At 49.3% G+C, this 12669-nt stretch overlaps 1 protein-coding gene and 1 long non-coding RNA gene across 5 annotated transcripts in view; both read left to right on the top strand.

Moving 5' to 3' along the window:
* Positions 1–1811: 1811 nt before the first annotated feature.
* Positions 1812–12669, top strand: part of PMEPA1 (prostate transmembrane protein, androgen induced 1) — a 52078-nt gene continuing 41220 nt past the window's right edge. Inside the window, exon 1 of one of the 4 annotated variants that reach the window (XM_030503000.1) lies at positions 1812–2412. In XM_030503000.1, coding sequence (XP_030358860.1) covers positions 2310–2412 — 103 coding nt within the window. In that variant the 5' untranslated portion in view covers positions 1812–2309. The remainder of the gene's footprint in view (positions 2413–12669) is intronic. The other 3 variants (XM_030503001.1, XM_030502999.1, XM_030503003.1) reach the window with 3 other exon arrangements.
* On the top strand, positions 3347–12339 carry LOC115615158. Its single transcript, XR_003993972.1, has 3 exons — positions 3347–3359; positions 4739–4742; positions 8596–12339. It is a non-coding gene; the product is annotated as an uncharacterized LOC115615158 (long non-coding RNA).

Below are 12669 nucleotides of genomic sequence, written 5' to 3' on the forward strand. Positions count from 1 at the left end.
GGTGGGCTCGGCTTAGTTTACAGCCACCTTTTCTGGCCAGTCTAGCAAGGTGCATTGGGAAAGGGTCTCTAATATTCAGCTACTGAGTGTTTTAAAAAGGAAAAAATGTATTTCCCGCTAGATAATAATAGAAGTGGGTTGATCAGTAAAGCTATCTTAACTGGCATTTGTCTTCAGAGTTTTGACCATGTGTGCCTTGCTTTAAGCATTTCTAGAAATTTCCCTGGCACAAAAGAAATGGAGACTCCAGGACCTGAAGGAATTAGCCAAAAGGCAGGTAAGAATTCCCCCTCTTCCATTACTGATGAGGAAACCGAGGCTGGGAACAAAATACAGAAATAGAATTGGAAATGCTTTATTCCCAGTTGTAGCATAGATTTTTGGGGGTAATTGTCCCTCTCTGCCAGGCCTGCGCTGAGCCCTGTGCTGCTGCCCTGCACTGGGGAGCAGCACTCATATGGTTGTTCACGTCTGCTCAGCATGGGAAAGCACAAACTCCTCACAGCTCGTTTCTATCCGAGCTGCGAGATCCCCTTCCGTGTTTCCTTTGGATTAGTAATTGTTGGGAGTTACCATCTGTCGAGTGGCAAAGAGTAAAAGATTAAACAACCTGGCAATTCCTTGTTCCTTCTCTTTAGGCGTTTTCACAGGACTGGATGGGGAGTGAAGCACAGGCGTGTATTTAGCATTAGTTTGTAAGCACTCACGTAGGAATGAATTCCATTTTGGGGGGGGGGGGGGGATAAAGGTTAAACTACCAGTGAGGGGTACCATGCCTGACCTGAGTCTGGACACCATCTGCACTGTGTGATCTCTGCAGCTCTGTATCGGGGCTCGGAGCCTGTCCCTTCCTTGGTGCATCCCTCGGGAGCACGGGCCCAGCCAGGGGCTCTCCAAGTACATCCAAATCCCAAATCAAGAATTATGAGAAAATGCACTTTCTTAGAGAATACCTGAAGCTGTCTTGATCTCCCAGTAACAGCATTCACAGAATATTATAGCAGCTACTTTGCACCACCTAGTTAAGCTTGTTTCAGCATTTTCATCATAAACCTCTGCTTTCGCAGCTTTATTTCCCAGAAAAGATAATGAAAATGTGTCTGGATTAAGGCACACCGAGCCTTCAGGAAAAGGTGCTGGTTTTAACTTTTACCTATCAAAAAAGTGAAATCGGGTCACTCCATTTTAAAGTGGGAGGTGTGAAACAAAAATGGGAGTTTCTGTCTGAAACAGTTTGTGAGCTTGGTCGAAGGAAACGAGCATTGCTGCCTTCCACACCGGAGCTAACGGCAGAATTTACACCAAGTTCAGACGCTTACAGGTGCCCCCTCCCCATTTCTTTTCCAATCTCTCCCATTTTCTGTTGGAAATGCTGCATGCGGGAGCTGTCCGCGCAAGCCGAGCCAAAGGCTCCGTGGCTCCCGTGCCCGTGTGCGCGCCGTGGGGCCGAGCCCGCCCCGCGGGTGGGTGTCCCGCAGTCCGGGTGCTTCTGGGGCCCAGCTGCGAAACCCCCGCCCGGTCCCGGCGCCGCGGCGGGCTGACGGTGCGGGCGAGAAACGAAACCGGCACCCGCGGGCGGGCGGGCGCGAACCCGGGACCCCACGGACACCCCCGGCCCGCCCCCCCGCCCCGGGCCTCCCTCCGCCGGGTGCCCCTCCGGAGCGCGGGGCCGCGCGGGGCAGCCCGGGGCGCGCTCCCGCCGAGCCCCCCCCCGGCGGCGGCGGCGGCGGCGGCGCGGGGGAAAGGGCAGTCCCCGTCTGGCGCTGACGTCACAGAGCCCGCCCGCGGCTGGCGGCGGCGCGCGGCCGCGTCCCCGTGGCCGTGAATGAGCGCGGGGGGCGGGAGCGGAGCGGGAGCGGGCGGGCAGCGCTCCCGCCGCGTCCCACCGCGTCCCACCGCGCCGCCACACACAAAACTGCGGGGCTGCCGCGGACCGGGCCAAGCGCAGCCGCTCCCCGCGACCGAGGGGGCGCGGAGCAGCCTCCTCCGAGCCGAGCCGAGCCGAGCCGAGCCGAGCCGAGCCGAGCCGTGCCGTGCCATATAGAGCCGAGCCGTGTAGACCCGAGCCGAGCCGTGTAGAGCCGCGCCGCTGCGGGGGGCGCTGCTCGCTCCGCGCCGTGCCGGGTTTTTTATTTCCAATTTTTGATCGCAGCTGCATTTCCCTCCCCCCGCCCCCCCGCGCCGAGGAGGAGCCCCGGCTTTATGTGGCGCTGCCCGGGGAGCGCTCGGCGGCCGCCAAGTTCTTTGTGTCGCCGTCGCCGTCTTTTTTTTTTTTCTTTTTTCTTTTTTTTTTTTTTTTTTGGTTTTAAATGTATAACTTCATGGGGCTGAACAGCACGGCCGTAGCTATTCAGCCCAATGTGTCCTGCACATGCAACTGCAAAAGGTCTTTGTTCCAGAGCATGGAGATCAGTAAGTACTTGTCCTGCTGCTGCTGCTGCTGCTGCTGCCGCGGGGCCGGCCCCGGTTTCCCCGGGTGCGAGGAGGGGTGCGGTGCGGGTGCAGGCGGGGAAGTTTCCGCGGGGGCTCCCAGCGCTGCGCTTCCGCGGAGTGATTATTATTATGCCCCCCGCCCGTGCTCTCATCTGTTGCTGTGTGCGCGGTGCGGGTGTGACACGGCGCGGGTGAGCGGTGACACGGGTGCCGGGCTGGCGGGTGGGCTCCCGGCTCTTCCCCATCTCGGCTCCGCCGCTGCTCGCACCTCGCACGTTCCCCCGCGCCGCAGCCCCGCGATGCTCCGACTGGTGCTTCCGCCCTGCCCCGCGTGTCTGCGGGGCAACGGGGGTGCCGGAGCCTGCTCCGGGGGTCCTCGCCGGCCCCGCTGTACATCACTTTCCTCTGGTTACGGGGGGGAGCGCTGCGGTCCGGACACCCGAGTGGGGCTTATATTTGGGAACCTGCTCCCCTCCCGGGGGCTTTTTGTTATGAAGGGCTATTGCGGGTTTTTATTAGTATTTTGAACCCTCGCAGAGTGGCAGTGAGGACAGTGCCTGACCTAAATACCCACTACTTTCCTGCTTGCTCTTTCCCTCTTGGAAATGAAGTGCACGGAGGTGAGAGAGAAAGAATATTATTGCTGAGGAAGGAGAAGTGAGTTCGTTTCTCTGGCAATTTAACACAGATGGTATTTTCTGTGAAGGGAAGGGTTTTGAGGCATCCCAGGCTGGGCGGGTTATCAGGGTTGTACCCGCTTAACACCTTGTTCCGTGTTGTGAAATCTAAATCCGACACAGACTAATGCAAAAATGGCCCAAAATGAAAACTTGGGAAAGAGTCTTGGTTTTGCATATATTCCTGGCACTGCGATGGGGCAGGCTCACGCTCGGTGCGTGCAGGGGAAAGTCAGCTGAGCTCTGCCTGTTTCTGCTAGCACAGGGTTTGCCCCGTTACCTCCAGTGAGGCTGCAGAGCAGTATTTTAGAGCCAGCATCTGTCCCTTGGTATTCTGGATGGCTTTTGTCCAGTGTCATCTGCCTTCGCCTTCTCCGGTTTCATCGTTGTTTAATTCAGGTGTCTTGAGTCCTGGAGAAGGTCTGTAGGCATTTGTATGCCGGGTACTAAAATGTGTTCCTCCTGAATTTTAGCATAAACCATACCCTTTGTACTGTATGCACATTTAGTCTTGATTTAATCTCATTCGTGTTCAGACAAAACTAAGCTGGATTTGCCTGATTTTATTAACACTACCGGTACTGAATAGACCATTATTCTTCCTGACTTTAACAGGCCGGGCTAGATGTGCATACCAATAACAGTGTATAAATAATGAAGATAGAGTTCTTTTTTGTGTCAGCCAGTTGGTGAACATAAACTGTGTCCCACAGAATTGCAAGGATGAGAGACTTTACTTTGTGTCTGATCAAGGCTCATGGTTATGGTAAAAGTTGTGAATTAAAATATGTAATGTCTTTTGAAGAAAAAGCTTCTCTTCCAGACTAACTCTTGGCATGAGGTTATGTTGAAACAACTCAGGCTTTCAGTTCCATCCTTGACTTTTTAGAAATAGCCTATTTTATATTTTTTTCCCCAGATTTTTCAGCATATGGAAGGCTTGGGAGGGGGCAGGTGCCGGTTATGGACGTGGGGTGAGAGGCTGGGGACAGTGGAGAGTGTCTGGAGGACACCTTGCCTGGATTTGATGTGTGTTGCAGGAGCCTGGTGCGGTACGGCTCCCAAGGTCCTTCCTGCACCCGCGCCCCATGTCAGCTGCTCGGCTCTGGGATCCCGGCACTTGGGCACTGCGTTCCCATCAGCTCCTGGGAGCCTTGGATTGAGCTCCCTTAATGCTGCTGCCCTTACTTCATTTTCGGGTGGGTTTCTGTATCGCCAGTGTTATTTATTTATTTCCTGCCGATGGCGGGCAGCATTAGCTCACCTCTGTGCTACAGGAGGGCTTTGGTTGCACTGCAGAGGCTGTTACCTGATAGCTTCCTCCACCTGGGATCAGTGGAAAGGACAGAGTTGAGCCTCCCTGAGATAAATTCATCATACAGTTCCCCCCCCCCCAATCGCTTAATTTTATTTCTCTTTCTAATATGACTTTGAGCAGCTACCACCAGATGCTATTTAATTTTCTAGCCAAAAGTTGCCACGCAGGAATGCTTCAGGAAAGTGGCATAACTGTAAACTCTTTTAATTTAACCCTCTAATTAGGTTAACTGTACAACTGATCCCCAAAAATATTTCTTTGCAGGCTTTATTCCATCTGGCAGGCTGCGGCGCTGCGGTGGAGGAAGCAGCTGGGTTCTGTGTGTGGCGCTCCCAGATTAGGATTAGAAAAGGGCTTTTTGGGGGGCGGGGAGCAGAGTCTCGCCCGCCGGGGCTGTAGTGCCAATATGCCAGGCGGCGTTAAGCAGCCAGACGTCTGTGCCCGTGGTCTCTTAATCGCTTCGGCTGGGTGAAAGAGGTCAGGGGTGATTGCTGTGGCAGAAGAGCCTGTAAATAACTAATTATTTGGCGCAGGGAACGTGCTGCCTCCCCGCCGGCTTCCCCGCTCCTTCCTCCGGGGCAGCTCAGCTCCCATGCTTGTGGCAGCACAGGGACTTACCCTGGAGGGTTAGGGTGCCAAAGCCGAGGGGATGCTGCCTCCGCAGGCACCCGGGCATCCCTGTGAAAGGATGACTTGAGGCGCAGGGCATGAGGGCAGGTCTGTCGCTCGGTAGAAGCTTTGGTCGTGCAGTGCTGTTAGTCAAAGTGTTCAGGAGGTTAAGAGGTGGTGTTGATCTCCCCAGGAGATGAAGCCATTCCCCTTGCCTTGCCGGGGCCAGAGCAGAGTGCCCGGCCAGCGATGGGCTGGGGCGAGCGGACCATGAGAGCTGGTTTGTGTCCAAGGAAGGACTTCCAGGTTTTCACGTTCTTTGGTTTAATAACAAATCAAAGGCAGATGGCTCAACCAGGGATTACATCTCCTTTCCACTTCAGACTGCTTTTTTGGCAAATAGGTTTCTTTCCTGACACTGTGTCAATGACAGTTACGGCTTCTTTGAGGGCAGAGTGTGGATAATAGCCATGTTCTTCTTTATTGCCCCCAGGTTTTCCTTCAGGAGGGAGGGATGGGAGAGCTGCTACCAGTGTTGCAGCAAGCTAGAGAGCGTTTGCAGAGAGTATGCTCAGCTTGTGGCATCTCAGTTTGACTCCAGCCAACCCGGGCTGTTCCCTGTGTCTGGCTCTGGCCATGCGTCTGTGACAAGCGCTGCTTTTTGCCGAGATCAGCGTCCCCAGGTACGATGCAGGAGGAGTGGAACAGGATGGCTTTTGTTTACGGTGGCCTAAGAACTGCCTGTAGTGCCCTTGGCCCTCCCCAGGGACCCTGTCAGTCTGTGGCCCCAGCTCTGCAGGTACCACCTTTTGTACCCAGGGCAGGAGGGAAAGTCCTAATTCCCTGAGCCTGGAGAGCACAGGGGTCTCAAAATTGCAATTTATTTTGTGCCCTTAGGCAGTGATTCTAATCTTAGTGTTTTATAATTGGTGTTGAATGGGAGAGTGAAAATACACAGGGGAGGAAATGGAGAAAAATAGTCAAAACTTCGATTTTCTCCTCTGGGTGAACACCTAGATTGTGTGGGGCTGCACAGTGGGGCTGGCACACCCAGCATCAGAGGTGACCCTGTGTAATCAGAGGTGATCACACATAATGCAAACTGGAGACAAGACATGGGTAATTCTTCCTTTTCAGTCAGTATCAGGGTATATTCTGAGGAGGGTGTTTGATACCAAGCCCTGATGAAGGCATCCTCTACCCCACAGATAAGCCTTTGGCTTGCCTTGGTTTTATTTAGTAGTATGTTTTCAGATCCTGGTTGTTAGAGGAGCGGTACTGAAGGGTGTGTGGGAAACAGCAACCATATTCCTTTCCTTAAAACCAGGAATTCCCAAGGTAAGGTGTGGGATCACCTCTAAATTTTCAGGATATTTAATTAGCTGAACTACTGCTGCTTCCTTTGCAGATGAAAAGTACCTACAAATGAATGTTCTAATTTAGTTTTGCTGTTGCTCACCAAATACACTAATATTTTTAGATTTCCCAGGCTGAGAGTTGGTGGCGTGATAAACCCAGCTTTAGAAGGAATTTGTAAACCTGAATTATAAATGGATAGACGTGAGGAGACCTTTCCAAGGGAAGTACCAAAATACATGGTGTCACTAATAGACAGTAATTACCATCCAGCTTCTTTCCTGAATAACTCACTGTACAGTCATGTCTGTTGGTCTTGTTTCAGGTAATAGCAACCGTCAGAATTTGGTAACCCTAATTAGCTAAAAAAGGTCATTTCTTTGCAATGATGTTTTATGTAAAAACCGACTACCAGTTTGCTTCTTGGAAGGAGATCCGGAGCGCAGTTTGTCTTATCAGATCCCTTCAGTTCTCCAGTGCATGGCACATCTGTTGTTGGTGTGTTTCATCAAAGTAATAAAGCCTGGCTGGAAAGCTGGCGAGGAGAGAGGTACAAGGGCCACTTTGCTGCAATTAAGTGGAAACTTGGTTCACACCATGAGCACACTCCCAGACATCCATAAAGCGAAGGAATCATTAATGTTTACAGGGATGTTTTATGCAGTGTTCTTCTGTCTGTGGGGCTAAATTGCTGGGTGATTATTTTACAATTATTTTGGGTGGCAGAAGGTAGGTCACTTGGGCAGATCCCCCATGAGCAGACACATCAGAGACCTGCCCTGGCTGTGGGCAGCGCAGCCAAGTCTGCTCTTGGAGAGGAACAGTTTCAGCACAGGGCTCCTGTCCATGCGAGCAGGATATGACCCATCATCTCCATCTGTCAGAGCTGGTTATGTGGCTGCTGCATTGCTGCTTCCTTGCTGCACGAAACTCACTGGTGGTGTTGGGGCTTCTTGAGGAGTGCAGGGTGTAGTGGAGCCGTGTCACAGCGATACTGGCGCTAAGCTGGACTGGCTACCTGAGCTGTGAGCACTTCATGTTTGCAGGGTGAGACTGTACATGTACACACCTCAGAGCTGACAAGTTTTTGGTGCTTGAAAAGGTGCTGGGATGCTGTTGGTGTGGGTACACAGGCATAAATGCATTTGTGAAAGTGAATTGATTTTGTAATACAAGAGAGTAGTTGAGAACGATCTGGTTAATGAAGTGGTTGGTAATCAGAGAAGGGAGTTGGGGGGTTCAGGCTTTTTGTTTGCTTTTTTTTTAAAAGCAGATAAATTTCAGCTGTAGGAGTTTATCATCCAAATCAGAGGATTTGGGGAGCTGTTGAGAGTAAAGAGAGCTTTGATGATTTGGCAAGGAATACAGCTTCTAAGGCAGCACTTTGATCTGCATTTTAAATGCTTCTTTGTAATGACAGTTTCACAATTTCTTTTCTCATTTTAAGTCAGTTTTGCAGAGGTATGTTTTGAGAGAAAATAGTAACAGCACACATTATTCTTGTTGGCTTCGGAGCCAGCTAGAACTTGTAGTTCATCCCAGATCTTTTGGCTACTATGGTAAATTTATGATTACACCAAAAAGGAAATTAGTAGAGATGTTAAATATTATCAAAGCTTTGCAAATCTTTTGAAATAGCTCCAGTGTGAAACCTAAACTCACATTAGCATTTTTGCTGCGGTATGTCGTACAGTATTTAAGTATCCACCTAATATTTCGGGTTCCTGATTTAGCTTGCCTTTTTTTTTTTCCTTCTGAAGGATATGTTGCTGTTTAGCACGTGCGCCCTTTTAGTCTTGCGTTGCACCTGAAGACCTTGATTCTAGTGACTCAAGCTTTTTAAAGACAACCCAGTGCTGCTGTAGTGGTCCTATTGGGAACCTTTTTGTTCCCCTTCTATCTACAGCACATCCTCAGATAAACTCATTGGAGGAAGAAGGTTGTTGTCGCCTACGTATTCTTATACAAGAGAGCTTATTGCATTAATTTATGTAGTATGGATAGAGTGGGGGAGAGGGTAGGAATTGGGAATGTTTATTAAGATTTTCATTTACATCTTGCATAGCATCTTCCCTTCTTGTAGCCAGTTTAGGGTGGGGTTTATAACTCTCTTGGGAAAACAGCAGCCTTAAGGGTGAGGACAAATAAGCAAGTTTTCCCAGATTGATTGCACCCTGTGATGCTGGTTTTGGCCTCTCGTAGGCTGTACCAGGCTGGCAGCTCTCTGCTTGTGGACTGAGTTCAGGTGGCATGTAAAAGAGACCACACTTTTCATTTGCAAGCTAAATTAGCCCATGAAGTTGGGTCTTCAGTTACATGTAAATGGTAGTAAGGCTTTAGACAAAAAGCATTGTCTATACATTGACATCCTTTCCCAAACTGTCAGTGACTTTGTTCAGTTGCACATTACCCTTGTTCTGCGTATCTCTGGTACAGGACGCAGATTTGGAGCGTGTGACGCTGCGTGGTCCTGAAATGTGTAAATTCAGCCGTCACGCTCAGAGATGCTGAGCCAGATGCAAATTGCAGGCTCAGGTTGGCATCAAGTCCACCATCACCTTCAAATTTTTTTAAACTTTATGCTACTTTTTCACTGCATACAGCAAGTATCCCCTTTTTCTCCAAGTAGTCTCACTGATACAGGCTCAGTCTTACAAGTCTTCTGCTCTAATCTAGAAGAGGGTGTGTTTTCCTGTGTGGTGTATGTTAGCGTTGTCACAGGCATTACATAGAGATACCTTACACATCTTTTGAAAGTTTCCTCGCAAGTTGTCAATGTTGGTGGATGTCCACAGTGCTTTCCAATGGTTCACAATTAATGTTTAGTGTAATCAGTCTCGCACGTATCTTTAATAAAATGCCTCAGACTGGATGGTTATTCACTGCCAGCATACATTTGAAAACGTGCATTTAGAAAGGCAAGTGCTTTTGCACACGGCAGTTCTCTGGTCGTTTGTGAGACCCTGCTCGTGCCCGCAGTGCCGAGGAGTCGTGCCTGTGATGCTTTGCTGGTGTGAGGTTTCTGCGTTTCAGCATGTGCAACAGGATTTCCCACATCTGCAAACTTGGCCCAAGCAATCCAGCAAAGCAGAATTTAGCCTTGGAGAATGAAAGCTGATTTACCCCCAGGCTTGGAGCATACCAAGAATGAAGAGAGGTACTTGCACACAAATCAATACTACTTTTCAAGAAGATATGCAGGACGTGGTTTCGGGATTTTTTTCCCATCTCTTCATTCTGTCCAATATGTTAAGTAGCTCGTTTGTTACTCTAACCCCCTACAAATGATTGTCAGTAATAATTCTGTAAAACTATGAATCAACTCTGCATGACTTTGTGCAAATAGACTGAGTAATTTCTTTGTTCTTTTCTTCTTACTTTGTAATTGGAGTCTGTAAAAGCCCAAAGGTTTGGTCTTGTGGAAAGTATGATTCATTTATTGGTGTCTGTGCCGACTAGTTATCTTTCAGTAATTCCAGAGTGCTGCTACAAGCCAAGAGTGATTCATACATGGCTAAGTGCACAAACAAATGGGGTCATGGCCATCTGCAGAAACTTTTCTAGTCTATTTATGGTATCGGAGAAAGAAGTGGGTGTATTAAGGATGATGGAATAGGTGTCAATTACATTAGTGAATATAACCGGTTAAGTAACGCTAACCATTACTCAAAGCCACATCTGCTCATTGCTGGAGATCACAACAGTAAGTCCTATTTAAGTGTTAACGTAGGGCTGATATACGAGAGATGGATTGTGTCTAGCTTGCCTCCTAAGGAGCTTGCCATGCTAAGTGCTGTGATAGTCTCTTTTACCTTGACATGTAGATGTTAACTTAACAACTTGAGTAGTTGTAGTAGCAAAGTTGGCTCTTTACTGTTGCAGATCTCAGTCATTATATGCTTTATGTGCAGAATTTGGACTAATAATTAATGAACTTGTTGTTAGTGGTCAGTGGTAGGGTTTCGCTTTTGCACACCACACAGAATGGCTGTGCAACATCTTAGCAGACAGTGGTGGTCAGGTGAATCAGTTTTCCTTCCAAATGCATCTTCAGTGCTTTAAAATCTCAGCAGGAAGACAAGCTGCATCTCTACGAGGTAGCCTGCCTCTTCTGTCCCATTTCATTGATTGGGAGAATTAATTTTCCCCTTTGTAACTCTGGTAACAAACCAGCCCTGTGTGCAGCCACATGGGGATTGCTGTGTACAGTCTGCTTCCACCGTGCTCACAAGTGAAGGAGCTGGGCGCCAGGGCAGGCACTTGGGTGCCTGAGTTGATCGTGTGAATGGAGTTTGAGACTAGTGATAGAAAATACTGGGGGCAAGAAGCACTCCTGAGGTGTATGGATGAGGGCAGCTGGGGGGCTCACTCCAGACCCCTTCCTCACCCTGCCTGCTCTTCAGTCCTGTGTGCTGCTGCTGGTTTTGCACCTGAGATGTGTATCCAACAGCATCTTGCACTTGCAGAGCATGTGGTGGTCTCACAGTGCTTTACAAACATCCCACATCCACAGAACGGATGAGCGTTACTGCAGAGGCGAGCTGGAGGCACGGGTGGACCGGTGCTGTGAGGTTTGGAAGTGGCTGTGGCCCCATTCCCTGAGCCCTGAGAGATCTGTGTGGTCACTGCTCGGTTGTGTTTGATTTCAGAGGACTTGACTGGAGCACAGAGCTCATGGACTCAAATTTCTGTAAATTGAATTTAAGCTTCGGCGCTCGCCAAAAATATGGAGTAATTTGGCAATGTTGCTGTTGTCCTTTTACTGACGTTTTGAACACGGTGACCGTTTCTGCTGCACCCTCACTGCATGTGCTCTCACAGAAGGAGACACGGCCCTGGCTGATATGCCAAGTATGCTGCGGAGGGGGAAGTGACCCAGACTTTTGCCCAAAGGACTGATGAGCCTCTCCTGATGTCTGAGCAGCTTTCTTCTTCTGCCCTTGCTTTATTTAAGTCAACAGATTGTGTAAGCCACATGCTAGATTTACCTGCAGGGCAAGTGGGGATGGAAGCAGTGCCATTTGGATGGATTCCCAAAAGACATCTAACCGCTCAGCGTTAAGACTAACATTTCCAAGCCTGAGTCCTTACAACAGTCCTCCGGATTGTGCTCACCGCCTCCTCCATCCGTGTGCTGAGGACGAGTCCCAGGGAAGCTGCCTGCTGCGGGTTGGGCTCTGTACTGAGCGAGCTTGGAAATTCTACCCTTTAGTGGTTTCTGTTTAATATTGTCATTAATACTGTTATCAAGAAATGCCCCCAAAGTGAAGCTGTGCCCGAGCCTTCCGTACCCTCCCGTTTCCCGCAGTGCTGGGGGCACTGGCTGCCCATTAGAGCACAGGGATGAAAGCCACAGCTCAGCAGCTTCAGTGACCCAGCGTTGGGCTTGTTCTTGGTGCACGCTCCAGACTTGAAACCAGGCTGGATTTCCTTGTGCTCTTCACAAGTATCAGTGCAATAAGACTCAGTTCCTCAAGAGTGGGAGAGTTTTCCCCGCGCTGGCCTGGCTGCAAGGGCTTGGCTTCATTAAAGCGGATGTCTGTGCTGCTTTCCTGGAGGGCAGGTCCTGCTCCTTCTGTGGTTTTTTTCCTTCCTTCCACCATTATTCCATCTTACCAAGGGTGGACTCTTCACTTCAGTAACTTGGAACAGCATATATAGGTTAGGCTTATCACTGAGCTTTGAAAATTCCTTGGCCTCCTAGGTGCTGCCTTTGGGACATGTAAGGAACAACATGATTATGGACACTTGCTTCACACAATTCTGAGTAAAATTACCTTAAATTGTAATAATTTCCATTATAATAAATAGGAATCTCACTGTTACAGTTACACTTGTATTATTGCAGTCAGACTCTGCTTGAATTGGAAGATGCATTTTTGAGTTCAGCGTCTCCCTCTCCAGCGTGCACAGACACACACACGAGGTGTGTAACACTTAATAATGCTGATCACGGGTGTGTAATGCAAGGCATGTTTTATGTTTCCCTAGCGTGACTTACTTGTAGCAGTATATACAAATTGCAGCTTTTCCAGCTTTTGCTGTGAATGCAGGGTCTGTCTTGTCAACTCATGTGCCAGAGATGGCCTTAAGAGCAAGGAGAGGGGGCAGAGCTCTTGGATGGGGTCCTGCATGCCCCGAGCAAGGCACAGAGCAAACTACGAGGTTACAAACATATTCTGTCTTGCTGATAGCTTTTAATCCTCATCATTCTCATAGGTTTTCTTGATGAATACTTCTCAACATCTGCTGACTTGCCATCCAGGCCTAAATTGT

The sequence above is a fragment of the Strigops habroptila genome, chromosome 13 (assembly GCF_004027225.2).
Source record: "Strigops habroptila isolate Jane chromosome 13, bStrHab1.2.pri, whole genome shotgun sequence".
In the NCBI taxonomy this organism is placed as follows: Eukaryota; Metazoa; Chordata; class Aves; order Psittaciformes; family Psittacidae; genus Strigops; species Strigops habroptila.